General features: G+C 40.6%; 1 protein-coding gene across 2 annotated transcripts in view; it reads left to right on the top strand.

Moving 5' to 3' along the window:
• Nucleotides 1-2,110: 2,110 nt before the first annotated feature.
• RPS6KA3 (ribosomal protein S6 kinase A3) overlaps nt 2,111-23,925 on the top strand; it is a 116,410-nt gene continuing 94,595 nt past the window's right edge. The window contains exon 1 of one of the 2 annotated variants that reach the window (XM_079764843.1): nt 2,111-2,168. Coding sequence is in view for 1 of the 2 variants with exons in the window: in XM_079764841.1 (XP_079620967.1) it covers nt 4,194-4,262 (69 nt within the window). In the remaining variant the exon portion in view is untranslated. Of the gene's footprint in view, nt 2,169-3,917; nt 4,263-23,925 lie in introns of those variants that run through there. The other variant, XM_079764841.1, reaches the window with a different exon arrangement.

Raw genomic sequence — 23,925 nt, 5'->3', positions numbered from 1 at the left:
GGCAGGCACTGTGCTTAATGCTTTACAGACATTATCTCCATTTAATCCTCCCAACAATTCTATGAGGTGGTTATTATTATCCTTATTTTCAGGAAAGGAAAACAAAGTTTATTCAGCAAATATTTGTTGAGCAACTACTCTGTGCCAGATCCTGTTCTAGGCCTTCAAGTTAAAGCTTAGAGACACAAAGGAACCTGGAGTTTGGACATAGGCCTGTCTCTGCTTTTATCATGATCCCATATTGCCTAACTGGGAAGAATGTTAAAGTAAACATTTTAAGTATATGTGTCATGGAATGTCTTCCCTTTAGTTACTTATAGATTTTATTGGTATACTTCATCATCTATAACTCTAGAATTATTGAACTTTATATCTGGAGGGGAATCTAGACAAGATCCTTACATTTTCCAAAATTTGAATATTCTCAAATAGATGTAGAAATTCCTGTTGTGTCTTGAGATATGTGTCAATCAAGAAAATAGTCTTAATTTTTATTTGGGAAATTTCAAAGAAAACCCCAAATTCATACCCATGAAAGATACATCTGTATGTATTTTGTTTCATTATTGTCTTACCTGAGATGAAATTTGAGCCTAAGCTTTATCTTTCTTTCTCTCTGGAAAAAAAAAATAGTTAAATAGTTTCCAGTGATTATTTTTTCTTTTTGTGTAAAAAATAACTATGCTTCAGATAGTGTAAAGGAAAGATCTTTTTCAGAGACTTGATGATTACACTTTATGGGTTTTCTATAGTAGTGACAAACCCATATGTAAAAGAGCTGTGAATTTTGGATGTATGTGAGGTAGATATTGTGCCATGAGCCATAGTTAGTCATCTTGGAACTTTTCCAGACTGATGTAACTCCATTTTTTGAACAAATGTTATTTTGTTAAGTAAATGTCCATTTAAACTTGTATACAGAGGTTATAATTATAGCAGGAAATTGTTGGGGACAGAGGAGGTTAAATCTGGTTGTCCTGTCATACATCAGGGATGATTTCCTGGAAACCTAGTCCACATTTTCAAGTGAGGTTTACTGTTTCCCTTTGCTGTAGTTTCAAGTAATAACTTTCCAATACTTTAGTTCTGACTGAGAAGTTTATGTGTGTGTTGGGGAGGGGGGGAGGTGGCATAGAATCAGTAGGTAACTGAATCAGCCCTTTCTTGTGATTTTGCACCCAGAAGTTCAAAAGACAGTGTAATGTGAGGATATCACATTATACGACTTGTAGGAATACATAAAAGGTTCAATGTAAAAGGAGAGTTCTAAAGCAGTACTGTCCTATAGAACTATAATGCCAATCTTTAAAAGTAAGCCACACGTGTAAAGATACATCTTATAGTCGTCACATAAAAAGTTAAAAGAGCCCAGCCAGTGTGGCTCAGTGGTTGAGTGTCACTGGTTCGATTCCAGGGTTTGGGCTGGATCCCCAGTAGGGGGTGTGCAGGAGGCAGCCCATGGATGTTCCAGCCAACCTTATTTTAAGTACTCAAGAGCTACCTGTGGCTAGTGGCTACCACATTAGCCTGCACAGGATGATTTCTAGAGGCAACTAGTCGTTGACTAACTACACTTCCAGTTTTTCTTTCTTAAACAAGAAAAAAAAGTAATCCTGCTCAGAACAGTATCAGCTTCTGTAGAAGTTTACATAACTCCTTTTGCTGCCACCTACAAGAACAATCCCCCAGCCTCGTTTGATTTCCCCAAACTCTCCCAGCCAGAGAATAGTTTCACCACTCTTGGGTTTAATTTAAAAAAAAACAACAAAAAACACAAACACACAAATAGTTTACTGTTAACCAAAAGAAAAAAAATCGCTTTCTTTTCTTCGGGGGCAAAAGGAGGCATAATAGTGTTTTTTTCCTAAATCAATTCACAAATGCTTATCAAGTTGATCCTATGTGTAAGACAGCTAGCTGTTCAAGTGGTACTTTAGACCATGATTTACAGTTTGCTTAATGCTTAATTCCTGCAACACTATTCACATTACTTTTGCAGGTCAATTAACTTTGTCTTGAAAGTTATTCCTCTAGTTAAAGTAAAAACAGATGAAGCCTCCTCTGGGTGGCCTGTGCCAAGGCGCGCGCCTGCGAAGGCTGCAGCAAAAGTCCAACACCGATCCAGAGACAGAGAAACATCGACCAGATGCTCAAACCTCAGAGGCAAGGTAAGGGAGGGAGGGGGTAAGGGGGAGCGATCAACCAAAGGACTTGTATGCATGCATATAAGCCTAACCAATGGACACAGACACCAGAGGCGGGAGGGCATGAACGGGAGTGGGGTGGGGGTGGGGTGGGGGGAATGGAGGGTTAAGGACACATATGTAATACCTTAATCAATAAAGAAAAAAAAAAAAAGTCCAACACCTGACTGGCCCAGCGCGAAACCTTGCTCTACCGGTAGGCTAGGTGTGGGGCTCTAATCTCATCCTCACACCTGCGTTCAGGAGGTAGGCTAGGGCTCTCCAGGTGTGTGGGTCCCAGGACAATGAAAGGGAGCGCAGCGGGGACGCGCTGTAGTCGCTGGGCGTGGGAGGCCCGGACGCCTGGGCGGAGGCCTCACGGAATGAGGGCACTGGCCAGCCTGGAGAGCTCCCTTTATTTTGTTTCCTTCTCCTTGTAGGACGATTAGCCAGTGGCTGCCCTAGCTTTCCAAACAGCGCAGCGACTTTTACGCCTTTCTGCCCGGCGCAGTGAGCTCGCCCTGGCACCTGGCACGGGGCACTCCGGGCCGCATCCTTCCCCACCCCCCGCTCCCCGCCCCCTTCGAGACCTACTCGCGATGTTCAGGCCTCTCCCCACACTCTCTCACCCCTCGTCCTCTTGGGCGCCAGCACCGTCTAGGGATTGGGTTTCCTTAACCCAGGGCTTCCCTATCTTGGGAAGGAGGAGTTAGAACGCCTCCCTTTCTCCTCCTCCTGCACCCCAAGGCCTGCCTGATTTTTAAATCTAATCTTTTATTTATTTAAAGTCCATAAAAGAGCAGGAACCCCGGGCTCCTGCCAACAAGATATTTTATAATAATGCCCCAATCTCTGCCGAGAGTCGCGGGTAGCCTTAAGGAACCTGCTTGTTTTCTCCTTTGTGAAGAGTTAGGCAGCAAGGAGTAGGGGGGTTTTAAGGGCTCTGCGGACTTGGGGGGGGGGGGGGCGTGACTCATGTAAGATGAATGAATTCCAAATATTAAAAATATAACAGAAAAGCGTTAATTTGGAGAGCCTTGAATCAAACTGAGAGCCTAACTCCCAGGGGGGCTCCCAGGCAAGAAGCCTTCAGACGTCCCCGTGGTTGGAGGAGGTGTGGGGGGCCAGGTGAATGCCCAGCTTGTGACTCTGGAGAGGGCGGGTCCTGGCCATTATGGGATGTACCCATAGACTCGGTGTACCCACACGCTCCCACAGAGGAGACAGGCCGAATAGACACATCCACGCCCGTTCCCCGGGGTCCTGGGCACCAGGCTGTGCCCCCCTGCCCTCTCCCATCTCCCTCCACAGCTGCGCGGGGACCACTGTTCTCTACATCCCCAAGGAGCCTCCGACCTGCTCGGACCCAAGGCAGTTACAGGCTCCCAGCCTTTTGCCCCTCCTGCCTTTTCACCTCTTCTTTCCCCCCCCCCCCCCCCCCCCCCCCGCCTCTCGCCAACGCCCCCAGATCTCCGGGGCTCGCCCTTCCTGAAAGTAGGCGAGGCCCAGAAGCTGAGGCTGGGGCGAGGAAGGAGGGCGGAGCCAAGCCTGGCGGCCGTGGGCGTGGCTTCGCAAGCCCCGCCCCCGAGTGCGCGCGCGGTGGCGGCGCCGGCTGAGCCTAGCTCTGAGAGACAGGTACCGCTTAGGCGCCATGTTGTGAGCGGAAGTGGGGGAGCGCGCGGCGGCTGCTATTCTGCTGGGAGCGGGCGCGGGAACCGGCGCGGGGGGCGGAGCTGTAGTCCCCGCGGCGGAAGGAGGAGAGGAAGAAAGGGGCGAGACCCGGTGCCGGGCAGCAGCGCGAGGCTCTCGCTTGGCGCGCGGGCGTCTCCAGCTGGGCGCGCGGTGTTCGAGGGTCGGTGTCGACGCCGAGCCCTTTCCAGGGGAGCCGCCGCCGCTGCCGCTGCTGCTGCCGCCGCCGCTGCCGTGGGGCTCGGGCGGCGACTGAGTCGGGCCGGCCGCGGGGCGGGTGGGGAGGGAGGAGGCGGTGAAGGCGGTGGGCCGGGGGGGAAGATGCCGCTGGCGCAGCTGGCGGACCCGTGGCAGAAGATGGCTGTGGAGAGCCCGTCCGACAGCGCTGAGGTGAGTGCAGCCTGGTGGCCGGGGCCGGCGCGCCCCCTCCCCTCGACCCCGCCAGCTGGCTCCCCTCCCTGGAGCTGGCCACTCGGCCCCCTTCTGCCGCTCGCTGGTCCCCTCGCTCTGGGATTCCGGTTCGGGTAGTTGGGGTTGGTCTGTTCGCCCTTCTCTTCCACCCACCCTCGCTCGGGGGGCTGTGGTGTGGTGGCGCGTGGGGTTTGGAGTGGGCGCTGGGGCTTTGCGAGAAGCCGATTTTAATCAACTTTGCGTGGGGGAAGCGGGAGGCGGAGTGGGGTCTTGCGAAGAGTTGGGAAGTTTGGCCCTGCGTGGTTGGGGGCTTTCATGGACCCTGGTGGCTTTGGGGTATGAATGAGGGGTATGGGTCGTGTTCCCTTCGGAGCAGGGACTCTTTGAGTCCGGCCTGGGGACAGGGTTGCTGCGGGGAGACCAGCGCGCGGGGGCAGGAACCGCCCAGGGCAGGAGACCTGTGGGGGTTTCGGGTAAGGGGTACAGGACAGCCAAGGGTTTTTGCGCGCACCCCCCCCCCCCATCTGCCGCAGCCCTTTCTGCTGCCGCAAAGGAGAAAGTGGAAGCCTGAGGTCTCCCCCCGCCCCCGTCCCCCGCTCCCCAAGCCCCTGTTTCTGAGGTCGCTGAGCTCGAGGACCCCGTTCCTGCGAGTTTAACTTGAGTTTCCCGTCCGTGGAGGTGAGAGGGTGATATTCAAGGAGATCAGCAGTGGCCGTGAAAGGCTTTCTGGGTTTCTTCGCCCCTGGATCTGGTGACCGTCCCTGGCCGAGACACCCACCCGAATGCCAAAAACCCAAATATAACCAAACAGCATTTCCCCCAGACACACCGGAGCACCGAGCTTTTCGCAGCCGCTCCTGAGGTCCCGGAACCAACTCAGGGTCTGCACAAATAAGCCAAGCGAGACCCATTCCCGGGCATCCGCGCTCCTCTCCGGAGTGGAAAATCAATTCCTGATGGTGGCGCTTCTGTGATTCTTCCTTCTTGACTTTTTGCTGTCTTCTCTCCCCGCAGCGGACTTTGGGGGATTACAGGATGGTAGGCTGCGTGTGTGTGTGTGTGTGTGTGTGTAATAGTTACTGTGTGAGTGACCCCATTTCTGGAAAGCATGACTGAAACGCGGGGGTGGAATGGGGCAGGCTCTGAGGAGTGGTGTACTTGGCGGCAGCCACTGCCCTGCCAGCCTCCGCAGTGTGAGCGGTGGATAGGGTTACTGGTTACGTCAGTAAGACCAAGGCTCAGTTTGATCTGAGATGCGGGACGTAATGTTCGAGAATAATGAAGGGGAAGGGGAAAGGGGGATCAGTTCAAATGGCTTTTCAATTTTTTTTTTTCCTACTCACCTCCACTGCTGTATCAAACGCTCCGCTTACACGCAGGTAGAGTTGTAATAGTGCTTACGATGTGGTGCTTGGGATCTTGCCACTTGGGTCGTATTTTTAAACCCTAAACCAAGCGCTGCTCTTTAACAGAAAAGACGTTGATATATGTTACCTAAATTTTTTTTTTTAAAAAAAAGGAAATCATGCTGTCAGGACTGGCAGAATTACGAACATTTCATTTAAAATCATGTTAGCCAACTAATACTATAAATCTTTTTATAAGAAAATCAAATTTAGAATGTTCAATCATCCTGTGAATGGATCGTGTGAAAAAATAGTATTCTGGGGCTCTTTTCCCTCGGAAATTTTTTTTTGTTAAATAATATAGCTAAAAGGTTAATAAAACATGTTCTCAAAGTGCTGACCTTGTGGAAAGAAATTTAATTTGCTTTGAGCCTGAATTTTAGATGCAAACGTTAACATTTGCAACTCATAATCAGTCCACGTTTCTGCTTGGTATGCATCAGTGTGTAAAAAAAATCACTTAAAATTCCACCTTATCCTTATTCTGTATATCATACATTTGGATAAGGAAGGCACAGAGCTGATATTTATTTAGGACTTACTATATATCAGGCACTATGCTGCATACTATTTCATTTTATCCTTCCTATAACCCAGGAGAATAGATTTTATGGTCCCCATTGTTACAGATTAAAAAACTGAAGAAGTTAAGGACACAAAGATTATAAATAGTAAATGGTAGAGCCATAATTCAAGGCCAGGTGGATCTAATTCATGTGCTTTGCTTTATATCAGAGCAATTGCTTCAAATCCTTTGTGGAAAAATTCATGGTATAAATAAGCCTGTAGTTAGAGATCATGTATTTTTCAGAAACAATTATGGTATTACAGAGGTCTCATTTGTTAAAGCCTAGTTATTTCAGTTACTGTCATGGTTTCCAGAACCTGGCAGATAGGATTATAAAATTTGCCATTTTAAAAGAATTTTCTTGGTATGATAGCATAAGGTATGTCAAAACAGAGCCAGTGTTGCCTAGATTTATTAAAACTACATTTTAACAAGTTGCCCTTAAATATTTTGTTGCCTTTGGTTGTTTAACTGTTTCAAGTAAATTGCTTGTGATACAAATTTGAAAAGATTGAAGCCAGTGAGGAAAAAGTTGAGAATTTTCATTCTGAAGTCTTAATATTGGACTATTTTACCATCTCCTCCCCAGTAAGTTCTTAGCAGAGAATAGTTGTATTTAACCAGACTAGGATAATTTTTTTTAAACAGTCATTTAACTTGAGTAAATAAATCAATTTTTTTCTCTCCAGGCGAAAAGATTTCAGGGTTGGTCGCTATAAGAATTTACATTTATAGTCTCATCCCTGGTAGAACTCTTGAAAGCAGAAACTTTTTATCTGTATCCTCAGTGCTTAACACAATGCCTGGCACAGACATATTATGGACCCAGTAGATGTCCACTGAATGAATGATGAAGGTCAGGAATAGAGTGATGACCAATCTTATCTCTGTTATTATCATTTTAATCTTACATTGAAATATGACAATCTTCAACACCTGAGTACCTCACCAAAAGTACAGCCAGTTTCTTCTATCCGTTAGGGCCTTCCTGCTTTAAGACCTCACATAGGTCTCCTGGTACTTAAAACAAAACAAAAACCCTTGTGGTTGAACTCAAGCATGGGTCAGAACATGATAGGCTAGAATAAGGCTGAATTGGTAATAACCTTACAATTATTACAATAAGCCTGATCTAAAGTGATACCTTTTTGTCAGTTTCAGTCGAGTAAGAATAAATGGTATTAAAGCTAAATACGAACAGTTTTCAAAAATAAAATTAAAGATGTTATTTTTGCTTTATAGAAATGTGTTATATAAAGATAGCCACCTTGAATTCCTTTAAGTAACAAGTACCCATAATGCATAGAAAATTAGTAACTATATAAATATTTTTCCTTATAAAAAATGAGATCCTTGTGTTGGAAACCATCTTCAGTGGTTGTGCAGCCATTTTTAACCACAAAGATTATTTCGGATTCTATAGTGTTTCTACTATATCAATATTCGATTTCTTATATTTCATCTGTACGGAAAAACGTTCTATTAAAGTATGATCATTGATTTTGCAAAAAATGTTTCATTAAGTTTCTTTTCCTTTTCCTGTTCATTTTTACCACCTTTCAGGTTTTTTTCTTTTCCCCAAGTGAAGATCTGAGGAGAGGACAGGTATTGTTACATGTCAACTGTCAAGTAACTGTGACACATTACTGAACATGTTGTTTTCAATGATTATAATATAGGATGTCAGTCTTTGTTAAACTAAAATTTAGGAAAATTTGCTTTATTTTGGCAGCTTGATCCTATATGAATAGGTTTGATCCAAAAATGTGAAAGTTTGGTATATTTAAATTTTAAAATAAATAAGCTTATCTAATTAAAGAAACAAGTATAGGCAGACTTTACCTTTTCTTTAGTACATTTATGGAAATCACAACGAGTATTATTCTGTTTCATATAAGAAGAGTGGCATAATTGGTATATGTACTCTTGACCAAGGATATGACATTCTGTAAATTATAGAATGATAAAATATAGCAGGTTAGTTATCAGAAGTCTGAATTGCAGAAGAATTGTTCTAAAGATTTTTTTAAAATTTATCATCCACTTAAAAATTGATACCATTGTGGTCATTGACAAAATTTGTCCTAAAGTTCCATGCTCAGGAACATGTGATCTGCCAGACTGGGAATGATGGGTGACATCAAGTGGCCCAATTTGCCAGTGCAGACTGGATGCTTTAAGATCACAGTGCACTACAGTGACATCTTGGTGGTCTCTTCTTGGTAACGCATGAGTGTGATAGTGCCCAGGTGTGTATGTGCTTTGGTAGATAAGTTTTAAAGCATTGGAATGCAGTTGTGCAAATACATGTTACATATCCTATTCCCCAATTCAGGTAATAAAAAGACAAAACAAGCAACTGTATTTTAAATCTTGACATTAGATGCCCCTCCTTTTCGGAGTTGATACAGTTTCCTGTATCTTTTATCTGGAACATTGTCAAATCTCAGATATGTAAGTTTATCAATTTAATACCAAATAGAATAAAAACAAAGCTAAAACAACTGTACATCTTAATTGTTAATAAAATATATCGCGTTAACAAAACCAACACAAATATACTGTATACATTTTATAAAACAGGTTCAGGATAAAATGTATGCTTATAGAATATAACTGTTACTTAATACATTTGGCCTACTTTAAATAAACACATTAGTTCCTGCAGTTAAATATTTAAATTTTACTTATCTCCTTACAATTTGGAAGTGATTTTGGGAGGATAATTTGGATGTATGGCAAAATGTTAAAGAACATAGCTTTGGAGTCATAAAGACCTGGGTTTGAGTCCTGGCTCTGCCACTTTATAACTTTTAATCTTATGCAAGTTATTTAATGTCGCTATGTTTCAACATCCTAGTCTGTAAAATAGGGATGAAAATATCTACCTCATGGAATTGTGGTGAGAATTAAATGAAATTATAATATATGTAAAGCACTTGTTTCAGTATGTGGTTTAAGTGTTTAATAAATAATAGCTATAATGAATCATCTCTTAACAGAACTGTCTGAAAAAGTTCTGTGTCCTTTTTTCAGAATCAAGCAGAACAATTAAAAATGATTTGTTTGGTTGATCTATTTAAACAGAGCCATTATAATATCTGAATGTAATTGTAAGGGTAAGGTGAACAGAAATCTCTTGAATCTTGTTTTTTTGTATTGTTCCCCTCTTCCATATTGTCTTTAAATGGGGAAAACATAGACATTTTGAAAAATATGAGTGGAAGAAGGAAGAAAGGGAAATATGTTCACATTTCAATATTGCTCAAATTGGAGGGTGTATTATAATCCCTGGCATGTCGTTAATTAGCAGTAGGTTTTTTCCTTAGTGATACATAAGATAATAGTGTATCTTACACATGATTGTGTCTTATGATCAGTGAAATATGGTATATCCTGTATGTCAACCTCTTGAAGGAAGTGTGTCCCAGAAGAAATGGATAAAGTCAGTATATGGCATCAATAGGTAGGATTTTAACTTATTTTTTAAGACATACCAAAGGAAAATGTGCTTTTTAATTTTAGGATCAGTTTTGTTAATTTCATTTTTAGGGACAAAATTGATATGGCACATCTCCCTTCCCATTATTCTAAACACATTTGTTTTGGTTTTTTGAATATGCCATGAGTAACTGGATTTTCCTGTCTAGAAATATAATCCTTTGGATTTGTTCTGTTAGGTGGCATTGATACTTAAGGGACTTTAAATAGTACATACAATATTTTTAACTGAGAAGTCTCTGGAAATGTTAAAAGTATATCTGTACCCCAATAACCATATCCCCCTCCCAAAGAAACAAAGGAGCATGGCATAATCAAACAAATTTGGGGATTATGGAGTTCAACAAGATTTGACCAATATCTTTACTGCATAACTTAGAACTTTTAAGATGATAGCGTACCTGATGAATCCGCAAAAAGGATATAGCCCCAGCATTTGAGACTGGGTGTCAGAACCTTTTTTCTGAACCACCTATGAAGTCTCAAAGGACACAAATGCTTTGCAGAACACAGTTTTGGAAAGTCTAATAATTATAGTAACATACTCCAATATTGCCTGGAAATGAGCTGTTGTGTTTAATTGACTGTATCAAAGCTTTTTTCTTTAACTGTCAAGAGTTTTTATTTTATTTTAAATTGAAATCTTTCCAAATTAAATTGTACAATAATTTTTCATCTTAAAAGTGAACTAAAAACTTAAATATAATAATTTAAATAAAAGCTTAAAATGATGTAAACTTTTTTTGCAATGTTCTGACAAGTAATGGCCATATTCTACTTTAATGTCAAACTAATTGCCCCTACTAAATGGCCCCTACATTGACTTGCTCTGTAACTTACGTGTAATATTCTGTTATTAAAAACTCTTATCATTTGCTACTTTGTGCTGCTGTTAGTTTGCCTACTTATCCCATTTTTAAATTAATTGCTTCTAACTTACTGATGAGGAAGCTAAAGCCTAGAGAGGTTACGTTACTAGAATACAGATAGCTAGGGTTAATGATATTTTGATGCAGCCATTTTTTAAACTTTGGAATGTTGTTACTTTATCTTTTAAAAAGATTTATACTTGCAGCTTACCAAACAATGTAAAATAGTGACCTCACCCTTTTTCTGATCTCTGTCCATCATATACACATACTTCTGGGGCCAGGAGTAATTTGATGGGCATATTACCTACTAATGAACAGTGATTTTATGCTTCAACATACCATAATGAAATGGTTCCATTACTGATATTACCTACTCTGCATATTTACCTTCCTATCTTAAAGGTGTCAGCTAGGAAGGAATGTGAATGAACCAAAGAACAAGGAGCTAGAAGACCGAAAGTTAGCCTACTCCCCCATCTGGAGTCAGGTTTCCACATTGTCTTTTAGGTTGTGTTTGTGTATATACCAGTATGGGGCGGGGGTATCATGAAATAGTGCTAGTTTCCTGATTATTAGATACCTTACACTTATGTGTAAATCCAAAAGTGCTTTTATATTTCCTGTCATTCTTCTCCTTTGCTAATATAAATAGGATTACAGCAGTACATAATTTAAATCAGATTCCCCATCTTGACAAATATATCTGTGGTTTCTTACATACTTAAAAACAAATTATGCTCTGTTCACCGTGTAAATTGATTTTTATAATCTGACATATGATGATGATCTCATCTTCAAATTTGACCTGGTCATCTAGATTCCTGAGAGCTTGGCCTCTAATCCTTTGGTCCACAAAGCTTGTTATAGGAAACTTGGTTTAGTCATTTGATATGTGTTAGAAGCAGATGTGAAATGATAGCCTAAGCAAAAGATCATTTTGACATTAATAGATTGAAGTGCATCTCAAGTGCAGTGTTTTAGGAGAGAAGTCTTCACTTTAGAAATCTTGTAGAACCTGTACCTAAAACCAGTTACCAGAATGTTATTTTGGTTATTCACATTTAGGGGTAGAAGTGTCTTTCTGAAAACCATATAAAATAATAGGAAAGATTCACTTAAAATTTTTTTTAAAAACTTGTAAATTGGCATTGCTCAGCAGCCACTAGCTATATGTGGCTATTGAGCACCTGGAAATGAGCTAGTATGACTGAGGAATTGAATTTTAAATTTAATTTTCATTAATTTACATTTAAATAGTCACCTGTGGCTATTGGCTACTACATTGAACAGCACAGTTCTAGATTATAGGATTAGTACAAGTTGAACCCTTTTTTCCTACACTGGTGTTTTCCAACTCTACTTTCTGTTATTTATATATTGAAATTAATAAGTTAAAGCTTTTTCTAAATGAAAAATGTATTCAATATACTTTTTCAAATTATGTTTAATCAGCTTTATTTTGTCTCTCCTTACCTTGAAGATTTTTATAAACCCTGCTAGGTGGTATATGCCCCTCAAATCACCATTCTGCACTTTCTACAACTTCACTAATTTTATAGTGACATTTCTCATTCAAATGATAATACCAACACATTTGGGAAATTTAGCTATCAAAACTTGTTGCATTGTTCAGTATACTGTGCTGTATTAATACTGGGAAGGGGGATTGATACATCTTGTAGAATAAGAATTACTGAATACCCCCTCTGACTAGACAGTTGTGTATACCAATTTGAATGAGGTGGACATAATTATCCCCAACTTACTGATGAGGAAACTAAAGCCTAGAGAGGTTAAGTAACTTGTTTATAGTTGCATAGCTAGTAAGTGGAGGAGGCAGGATTCAGACCCAAGTCTCACAGATTGCAAATTCCATTGGCTTTCCTCTAGATTGTCCTGCTTGAGTTGAGGTGAGTAGTTCAGTCTAGATGAAATCTACAGAAGAGAGAGGTTTCAGGTCATTTGCATGAGTAGATGTTTTATGGGAATGTATCAGTAGAGTAGAAAAATAAAATTGTTATTATTCTTCAAATATACCATGGGTTAAAGAGTCTTTTGTGAGCTGGCCTGAGAAGCGGCCTTTGTGACATTGTATATGGAAAAAATGTTTTGAGATTTCTAAACAGCTGTCTTATGAACATTTGAAACAAAAACTGGTATTTGGTATAGGGGGATTGCCTAGATGTTATTTAACAGCTCCATACAGAAGTGCCTAGGTATGTGCTGAGTAACTGTGCTCTGTGTTTTTTTTTCTTTTCTTTTTTCTCTTCTTTTTTTGTTTTTATGTTTTCTTGGTGTTTTTTCGTATTTGTGCTCTGTTTTTTAACTACAGCATATTAAATCATTACCTCTCTATATTTGCCTCTTTTTTCAGAAAAATCTATATGACACTCCCTCAAAGTACCAGAAAACAGGATCTGGCTCAACCTGGAAAAGTTGCCAATTATCTTGCTACAGTATAAGAAAAGAAAATTTAAAGAAAAGTTACAGTCATTGGTGGTTTTTTTTTTTTTTTGGGGGGGGGAGGGAGTTAAACTTAGGTTAAATAACCCTAATCAGTCTTTTTAAAAATTGAAATATGGTTTACATACCACAACATTCACCCTTGTAAGGTATACAATTCAGTGGCATTTAGTATATTCAAAAGGTTGTGCAATCATCACCACTGTCTAATTCCAGAACATTTTTATCACTCCCAAAATAAATCATTAATGGTCATTCACTATTTCCTTCTTCCCCCAGTCCCTGGCAACCAATAATCTGCTTCTGTCTCTGTAGATTTGCCTATTCTGGACATTTAGTATTAATGGAATAATGCAATATGTGTCTTTTGTATCTGACATCATTCACTTAATATAATGTTTTAAAAGTTCATCCATGTTATAGCATGTATCAATGACTCATCCCTTTTTATGGCTGAGTAACATCCCATTGTATGGATATACCACCTTTTGTTTATCCATTCATCAGTTGATGGACACGCTGGTTTTGCCAAGATGGAGGAGCCCTACTCCTCCTACGTCCTCCTTTACAGCTAAACACCTTAGATATGACACAACACACAAACACAGGAACAACCTGGAAGGTTAAAACAAGAAGGCAGACTGCCTACAAATTTTGGAACTCAAGGCATGGCACAAATAGTTCCTTGGGTTTTCTTATTTCCTCTCATATATCCTGAATTGTGTGCTGTAAAAGCCTCCAGCCTAAAACCGCCAACAAGAACAGACAAAATGGGCCCCAAGAAAAGCCTGTTCTCTCTAGCTAGATGACTGGGGAAAGGGTAGTCTAACAATAGTAAACTTGTTTGTACTATCCACCCTACTATAGCTAAACATCAACAGAAAAACATCTTGGTCCAAGGAAGCAAGTGGCAGTGCTCAGATTCCTCCACACAGTGGTATTGGCTAGGTAGATCAGGAACCTAATCTCCCATTCCCTGCCTAACAAAAGCAGACAGCACTTTGATTCCCTCTGCTGGGTGTATGGCAGGGTGATCAGAGACCTGATCTTTCCTTGTCTCACCTTCTGTAAAGGAGGTGGCGCTTTCACTAGGGAAGTGTCAGTGGGGGTCAGCAGCCAGTTGAGCCTTCACCCCAACCTGGAAGCAGTGAGACTTATTAAGATAGTGTGAGACAGGGCTAGTGCCCACTAAGCCTCCCCCGTTGCCCTATGTCAGTGAGAAACAGCCTCCATCCTCACCCAACAACAACAAAGCAGAGCAAGGTGGTTGGAGGTGGACTACTTAACACTGCTTCCCCCCCTCCCCTAATGTCAGTGGGGCCCACTGGGGAGCTGAGACTCCACCCACATCTAGCATCTGCCAGGTGGAACAAAGTGGTGGACGGCAAGGCTAGTTGACAGTCCACTTCCCCCTCTCCCCTCCCAAGTTGTCAGCTGGGCCTTTCAGAGAACTCAGCTTTCCACTCTACCTGGCAGCAACAAAGCAATGCGAGTTAGCCCTCTGCTTCCCTACCCCCTATTGTCAGTGGAGTCCATCAAGGAGCTGAGCTCACACCCCTACACAGAGGCAACGAGGTGGTGCAGGTTGGTGCCCCACTTTCACTGGTACCAAGAGTAGAGCTGAACTTCCACCCATCTGCAAAAATGCAGTGTGACTCATTGCTCCACTTTTGCCAGGGTGATGTTGGCGGAGCCCAGCAGGAAATTGAACAAACACACCCTGCCCTCACACTACATCTCAACTGATGGACAGCCTACTAAAAAAGATTAAATAGGATCCAGAGTCTTGTAATCTCCAAAATATCCATTATACAATTGAAGATCACTTATACTAAGAAACTAGAAAATAAAACACAAATGAGAGAATAGTCAACAGATACCAACACCAAGATGCTTCAGATGTTGTAATTATCTGACAAGGATTTTAAAGCAGCCATCATAAAAATGCTTTAGTGAGCAATCACAAACACATTTGAAACAAATGAAGTGTTAGTCTTAGAAAAGAAATAAAAGGCATAAAGCAGAAAATGGAAATTTTAGAACTGAAAAATACAGTAACTTAAAATGAATTTACATGAGATCAACAGAAGAATGGAGATGACAGGAATTAGTGAAAAATGAAGATAGAGCAATAGAAATTGCCCGCTCCTAACAACAGGAAAAAAACAGGGAGGGGGGATGAAGAGAGCCTCAGGAGCCTGGGGGACATTAATAAAAGGTTTAACATGTAATCAGAGTCTCAAAAAGCAGAGAAAAATGTGGACCTTAAGAAATAATGACTGAAATGTCCCAAATTTGGCAAAAGATACAAGCCTACAGATTCGAGAAGCTGACTGAACCCAAACAAAAATCCAAAATAATTCACACCCAGACACATCATAATCCAACATTAGGAAATGAGAAGATGTTTAATGGATATAGAGTTTCAATTTTACAAGATGAAAAAGTTCTGGAGATTGGTTGCATAATGTGAGTATTCTTAACATATTGAACTGTACACTAAAAATGCTTAAGATAAATTTTATATGCATTTACCACAATTAAAAAAATTTTTAAGCCAAACTTTAAAGTAAAGAGAAAGAATCTTGAAAGCAGCTAAAGAGAAATGAACTATCCTATATAATAAAAGCCTAATATGCTAATTGTCTGGTCGTCTGGTCAACCAATCAAAGTGTAATATGCTAATGATATACTAAGGCTGCTCAACAGCTCGCTATGACGTGCACTGACCACCAGGGGGCAGATGCTCCGACTGGTAGGTTAGCTTAATGCTGAGGTCCAGCTGCTCGGGACTGAGCGAGATGGGCCAGACATGCCCTGGAGCCCTCCCTCAGTCCCTCCCTGCTGGCCAACCTCCTGCGTCCCTCCCTGGCCCTGATCATGCGACAGTGGGGTCCCACTGCCTGGCCTGCACCCTCTCACAATCTGGGACCCCTCAGAGGTTGTTGGAGAGCCGGTTTTATCCCGATCCCACAGGCCAGGCCAAGGGACCCTACTGGTGCACGAATTCGTGCACCAGGCCTCTAGACACTTATAAGGGAACAATGATTCAAATAACAGCAGATCCCATGTTAGAAACTATAGAAGCCAGAGGAAATGGCACACTGTTTTTCAAGTGCTGGAAGAAAAGAACTGTCAACCCAGAATTCTATTCCCAGTGAAAATACTCTTCAGGAATGAAGGTGCAATCAAAGCAATCTCAGATGAAGCAAAGCTTAGAGAATTTGTGCCAGGCCCTGAAATGGCTATAGGTAGTCCTTCAAGCAGGACATGGTAAGAGAAGGATCTGGAACATAAGAATAAAGAGATAAGAATTACATAAATTCTACAGTCTTTTCCAGAAAATAGAAGAAGAGAAAAGACTTCATAACTCATTTTATAAGGCCAGTATTGCCCTGATCCCAAAACCTTAAGACAGTACAGAAAACTACAGACCAGTATCCCTCAAAAAATATGGATCACATACTTATGTACAAAATATTAACAAAACATATCCAACAAGGTATAAAAAACTATACATTCTGAACAAGTGGGTTTTATTTCAAGGATGTAAGGCTGGTTCAGTATTCAAAAATAACTGTATTTAGTCCACTGTATTAAAAAGCTGAAGAAAAATCATAATGCAGAAATTCATTAAACTAAATTAAACATTTATTCATAATAGAAACTCAGAAAACTAAGAATAGAAGGGGACCTTTCTCAATTTCATAAAGAACATTTACAAAAAAACCCTGCAACTAACATTAAACTTAATGCTGAAAGTGCTTTCCCTTTAATAGTGCTTTCCCTTTAATATCAGGAACATGGCAAGGATGTCCACTCTCACTACTGCTATTCAACATAGTCCTGAAAGTTCTTACCAGCATAATAGGCAAGAAAATGAAATAATAAAAGACATACAGATTTGCCCTGACTGGTTTGGCTCAGTGGATAGAGCGTCGGCCTGTGGATTGAAGGGTCCCAAGTTCGATTCCAGTCAAGGGCATGTATCTTGGTTGTGGGCACATCCCCAGTAGGAGGTGTGCAGGAGGCAGCTGATTGATGTTTCTCTCTCATCGATGTTTCTAACTATCCCTCTCCCTCTCTGTAAAAAGTCAATAAAATATATATTTTTAAAAAGACATACAGATTTGAAAGGAAGAAATAAAACTGTCCCTATTTTCAAGTGGTATGATGGTCTCCAATGAAAATCTTAAGAAAGCTACATAAACCTATAACTAGTAAGTGAATTCAGCAAAGTTGTAAGATACAAAATCAGCATACAAGAGTAAATTAAATCTCTATGTACTAGCAGTGAATGTGTGGAAACTGAAATGAAAAACAGTACCATTTGAAATTGCTCAAAAACCAGGTATAAATCTAAAAATGTATAGAATTGGTATGCTGAAAACTAAAAAATGCTGATGAAAGAAATCAAAGGTCTAAATAAATGGAGAGATATACCGTGTTCATAGATTGGAAGACTCAACATAGTAAAGATGTCAATTCTCCCCAGATTCTTCTATAGGTTTAACACAAGCTTACTCTAAAAGTTATATGGAAAGGTAAAGGAACTAAAATATTGAAAAACAAGATCAAAGTAAAGTGGGAAGAATCACTCCACCCAATTTTAAAACTTACTATATAGCTTCAGAAATCAAAATTCTCTAGTATTGGTGAATGGATAAACACATAGATCAATGGAACAGAATAGAGAACCCAGAAATAGACCCGTACAAGTATAGCCAACTGATTTTTGTCAAAAGATACAAAAGCAATTCAATGCAGGAAAGGCAGATAGCCTTTTTAACTGGTGCTTGGAGCAATTATACTTCCATAGGTAAAACAGTGAACCTCAGCCTAAACCTCACGACTTACACAAAAATGATTGAAATGGATTGTGGATTTAAATATGAAATGTAAAACAAACTTACAATTTAGACATAGGGGGAAAATATTTAGGACAGTGGAGTAAGTTAAGAGTTCTTAGACCAGATACCAAAAGCACAATCCATAAAAGAAAAATAGCTCTAGACGGTTTTGCTCAGTGAATAGAGCGTCGGCCAGTGCACCAAAGGGTCCCGGGTTCGATTCCGGTCAGGGGCACGAACCTTGGTTGCAGGCCCCTTCCTGGCCCAGGCCCTGGTTGTGGCTCATGCAGGAGGCAACCAATCGATGTGTTTCTCTGACATCGATGTTTCTGTCTTTTCCTCTCTTCCACTCTCCCTAAAAATCAATGGGAAAATATCCTCAGGTGAGGATTTAAAATAATAACAATAATAATTAATTAATTAATTAATTAATTGGACTTAATCAAAATTCAAATCTTTATGAAAAATATCCAGTTAAGGGGATGAAAACACAAGCTACAGATTGAGTGAAAAATGTTTCAAACCTATCTCTGAAACAGGACTTGTATCTAGAATATATAAAGAACATTCAAAACTTAAATGGTAACAAAGACGACAGACATTTCACCAAAGGGGATATATGGATAGCAAATAAGCATATGAAAAGATGTCAACATGGTTAGCTATCAGGGAAATGAAAAAAAAACGACAATGAGATATCATTTCTTGCCTATTAGAACAGCCAGAATAAAAAATAGTGACAATACCAAATGTTGAGGATGTGAACAAACTGGTGATGGGAATGTAAAATAATACAGCTCTTCTGGAAAATAGTTTGTCCATTTCTTTAGAAAACTAAACATACTCTTATATGACCCAGCAGTCATCCTTCTGGGCATTTATCCCAGAGAAATGAAAATGTATGTCCACACAAAAGTCTGTACACAAATGTTCATAGCAGATTTATTTGTAATATCTAAAAGTTAAAAACCAAATGTCCTTCAATAGGTGAATAGCTAAACAGGCTGTGGTATATCCACACCATCCAACACTACCTAGCAATTAAAATGAATGAATTATTGATTTAAAAAAATTGGATGAATCTCAAAGGAATTTATGCTAAGTGAAAAAATGTTACATATTGTGATTGCATTAATATAACATTCTTGAAGTGACAAAATTGTAGAAATGAAGACTAGGTTAGTGGTTACCAAGGTTAAGAGGAGGGCATAAAGGGATGTGGGTCAAGTTATAAAGGGGCAAACATAGGACCTTGGTGGTGATGGATTGTTCAGAATTGTTACTGTGGTCATAGATACCGGAACTTATACATGTGGTAAAATATATAGCATGCACACACACACACATGAGAACCTGTAAAACAAGTGAAATCTGAATAGAATCTGGGCATTGTACCAGTATACAATTCATGTGTTTGACAGGGATTTATGTAAGATGAAACCACTGGGTTAAGGGTATATGGCATCTCTGTACTATTTTTGCAACTTCCTGTGAACCTATAATCATTTCTAATTAAAAAGTTTAAAAAGTCATAAAGCATTAGATAAAGGTCAATGGTGGTTCTCAATTAAAAATTTAGTAAAATAGAAATAAAATGATGTGTTTGCAATATTAAAAAAAAAAGAGAGAGCCCATGGACATGGATAACAGTGTGGTGATGGAGGGGGTGGAGGGGGTGGTGGAGTGGAAGAGAGCATAGAGGGGATAAATGGTGATGGAAAAAATCAAATATATATCAGACCAATAGCCAGCATCATGCTTGATGGGGATATCCTATCTAATAAAGAGGGAATATGGTAATTGACCATCACTCCATCACAAAGATGGCTGCACCCACAGCTGAGGCCAAGTTCCCTTAAGGAGCCTTAATGAGCAATCAGCAGGGACCTGAGGCTATGCCCTCCCCCGCCCCCATGGGGCTTGACAGGGGACCTCAGGCCGTGTGCCCCACCCTGCAGGGCTTGACAGGGGACCTCAGGCCACACCCCCGCCCTCCGCCCTGGCGTCGGGCTGGGGGACCTAAGGCCACACACCGCCAGTGCCAGGCCAGAGGACCTCAGGCCATGCCCCCCAATGGGCAGGGCTTGACAGGGGACCTCAAGCCGCACCCCCCACCCTGGCGACAGGCTGGGGGACCTCAGGCTGCACCCCCCGCCCCAGTGCCAGGCCAGGGGACCTGAGGCTATGCCCTCCCCCGCCCCCATTGGGCTTGACGGGGGACCTCACGTGCTCTTCCCATCCTGGTGCTGGGCTAGGGGACCTCAGGCTGTGCCCCCTGCCCCAGTGCCAGGCAGGGGGACCTCAGGCTGAGCCCCCCACCAGGTGGGGCTTGACAGGGAACCTCAGGCCGTGCCCCCCGCCCCAGCACCAGGCCAGGGGACCTGAGGCTGTTCCCCCCTGCCTGGCTGGGCTTGACAGGTGACCTTAGGCCATGCCCCCCACCCAGCAGGGCTTGATGGGGGACCTCAAGGTGCACCCTGGGGGAACTCAGGCTGCGCCCCCGCCCAGCGGGGCTTGACAGGTGACCTTAGGCCACGTCCCCCACCTGGCGGGGCTTGATGGAGGACCTCAAGGCACGCCCCCTGCCCCGGTCTGGGCTGGGGGACCTCAGGCCACGCCCCCCATCCTGGCACTGGGCCAGGAGACCTGAGGCTATGCCCCCTGCCTGGCAGGGCTTGACAAGGGTGGGACTGGCCGGGTCTGGATCTAACCCAATGGGGGGGGGGGTGGCCGGCCGGGTCTGGGTCTCACATAATTTTGAGGTGCATGTGGGTGGGTGGGGACTTGACTCTGGGTCCCGTGGTGAGCCCCAGACTCTGACAGGAGGAAGGTTTTCATATATGTTTTACTAATTTTCTTTCATCTCTGACACTTCTGTTATAGAGAAAGGGCAAATAGCAATATCAAATTATTTCCTCTAATTAATCCCCTTTTAATGTGCACAAATTTCATGCACAGGGTCACTAGTATTATAGGAAGTCTCATTAAAAGTATGCCTGCTGTTTTCACTTGGATTTTACATTCTAAAAGTTTGCTAATGCAATTAGACAAAAATCAAAGATATTCAAAGGAGGGCTAAAAGATTACTATTCATATCATCTACTTAAGTAATCTAAGGAAACCACTAAAAAGCTTTGTTAAAACTAATGATAGTCTAAATAGGTCCAGAAATCAATAAATAGCTTACCTAGTTAGAAATGATAATGGGGGAAAATATCTCATTCAAAATAGTAGTAAAAATATTAAATGTCTGGAAATAAACCTAACAAGCAAAGGGCAGAAACTGAATGAAATTCAGGTGCATTAAAGAATAATTTGAATAAGTCAAGAGAGAAATTATGGTTCTTTAATAGAAAAAATAAATAAATAAATTACTTTCAATAGGATTTGAAGTTTGTTTTTTTTCCTTATTTTTTAAGAATTGAGGGTAACTTTTCCTTCTGTCTTGAACGTTCCCATATTTTTAGTTTTTTTAAATTTTCTTTTATTAAATTATAGCTTATCTGAACAGTTAATACTAATAATTTTAGTAAAGTGTTCTTATTAATAGTGTATATGCATAATATATGTGCAGCTAGAATTAATCATGGAGCTGTAATTAGAAACTATATTTCTGATTACTTTTTCAGAAATAAGTCTTGTTGCCAGATTGTGTGTTTATGCCTATGATAATTTTTAAATACATGCACTTTTTTTAATGAGTAAGTAGTTTGGATTTTTTTTTCCTCAGTCAACTCCAAACTTGTCTAAAACATTTTGTGTTAAGATACAGTTGAAGTATGGTGGTTAACAAAGGCAAGGGGTGAGGAAGGAGGGATGAAGAGGGTAAAGGGAGGGATAAATGGTGATGGAAGGAGACTAGACATTGGGTGATGAGCACACAATGCCATATACAGATGATGTATTATAGAATTGTACACCTGAAACATATAAAGTTATTAACCAATGTTACCTTAATAAATTTAATTTTTTAGAGATACAGTTGATACTACATAAGAATTTTGCTTGGATGTTAACCTCTGATGTACTGTGTATTTGAGCAAATACCATCCTGTCTCATTTCACTTACTTACAAGCTATTATTGCTATCTTCTTTTTGTTATAAAGATGTTTGTAAGACTGTGTTTAAGTTAATTATTTTAAGTGATTGTTAGTTAACAGTTATCTTATCAATAATGTATTGTGGTTAGTTCAGCAAACATTTAAGCAGCACTTGTTTTACCGACAAGGAAACAAGAGGTTCAGGTAATCTTGCCACAACCACATAGCTTGAACTTTGAAGCCTAGCATAACGGTTATGTCTGTTTTAGGTAGGAGGGCTTCTTTGAGCCTCTGGAAACCAGAAGAAATTATTAACCTTGTTCCTGAGACTCTTAAATTAGCCAACCCAAGTAATGCATTAACCAGTTTTCTAGTACTCCGATTTTTAGCCCTAGAAATGGAAGTGGACCCGTTAGGGTAAAGGACTCATCAGAATCCCCTCAAATATTTGTATTTGTCATTTCCTGTGGCAAGATGAGCAGGAAGAAAGAGAAGCTAACACTTACTGGCATGGCTAGGCATAATGAACTTTACCACAGCCTTCAACATAACTAGCATCCAAATCTTGTGGATTGGAAAACTGAGACTCACGTTAAGTAACTTGCCCACAGTCACACCTATAATAAAGGATAAAGCCAGGTTTTGAAATCATATATCAGGCTCCAAAGCCCATGATCTTTCCAACACTGTGATTTCCCAGACTGTCTAATCACAGGAATCATCTAAGGTGCCTGTTTAAAAAATGAAATACTGAGCCATGGGGCTTTTGGAACTTCTGATTCATTTTTGGTTTGGGGTTAAGCCAGGTAATGTATCATGAATGGGAATCTTAGGTGATTCTGATCATCAGGCAGGTATGGGAAATACTACAAACTCCACGAGTACTAAGAAGTAGGGTATGAAATAGTAGGAAGGCAGGAATAGGGCTGTCTGGGAGTAGACCGAGGCACTTAAAAAGAAGTTGACATTTTAATAATTTTCAATGTTAGCAAAGTAAGGACATTAAAATTGGATTGTGGAAATTATAAAATTGCTCTAGGTTCCTTAACCTGCACAGAAAAACTATCTTTTTATTAGTATTTCTCTTTCATGTGACAACATTTGTGCAATCCTTTCTTTGGCATTATTCTTGCTTACACTTGGGTACAAAGGCACCACTGAAGGATATAGATAAAACTATTTTGGACACAGAAGAGAAAGAAGTAATTAGAAATAACATAAGAGCAGCTTTAAATACAGAATCAGTAATTTCCTCAGGTGTAAAAATCTCACAAAATCTTAAATAACTTTAATCCTTAAAAATCACAGGATTATAACATTTCCAAACTGGAAGAGCTCTTAGGCATCCACATATTTTATGCATGAGGAAAGCCACAACTCAGAGAGGCTTAAGGGCTTGCCCACAGTTAGGGGCAGACTTTCAAATCCATCCTGGCCAAGGTTCCACCAAACTCTTATGGATTGCATATAAGTACCAGAAAATAGCGACTTTTCCAAGTTCATGCTGCTTTTTAGAAATAAATTTAGTGACACATCATGTTTACCGTATCTTCTCTACTTCATCTAATATTATAGTTTCTTCCTCTTTTGATTATCCTATTGAGAATATAAATATATTCAAAGGAATATCTTTTAGGAGATTATGCAGTTTGAAATATAATCATTGATCAGTGATGTTAGGCAAATGAACCATTACCTCCTTAGAATAGTGTATTTAACAAATGGCCACTTTCAGAAAATGTGTTAAGGAAGAACTCTGGTCTTTTCCACTTATTATAAAATTTTCTTTTATAAACAGAGAAAAATGAACATAACTAGATGCCTATATGTGCATTCTAACAGTAATATATGACAGCATTTCTGTGTAGTAGTATGAGTTTTGGATTTAGACTTGTGTTCAGTTATCTTATCTACAAACTTAATAGTTCTGTGATCTTTAAC

Source organism: Cnephaeus nilssonii, assembly GCF_951640355.1.
Source record: "Cnephaeus nilssonii genome assembly, chromosome: X".
NCBI lineage: Eukaryota > Metazoa > Chordata > Mammalia > Chiroptera > Vespertilionidae > Cnephaeus > Cnephaeus nilssonii.
Note: the sequence above shows the minus strand (reverse complement) of the source record. Positions and strands in the feature narration are given on the sequence as shown.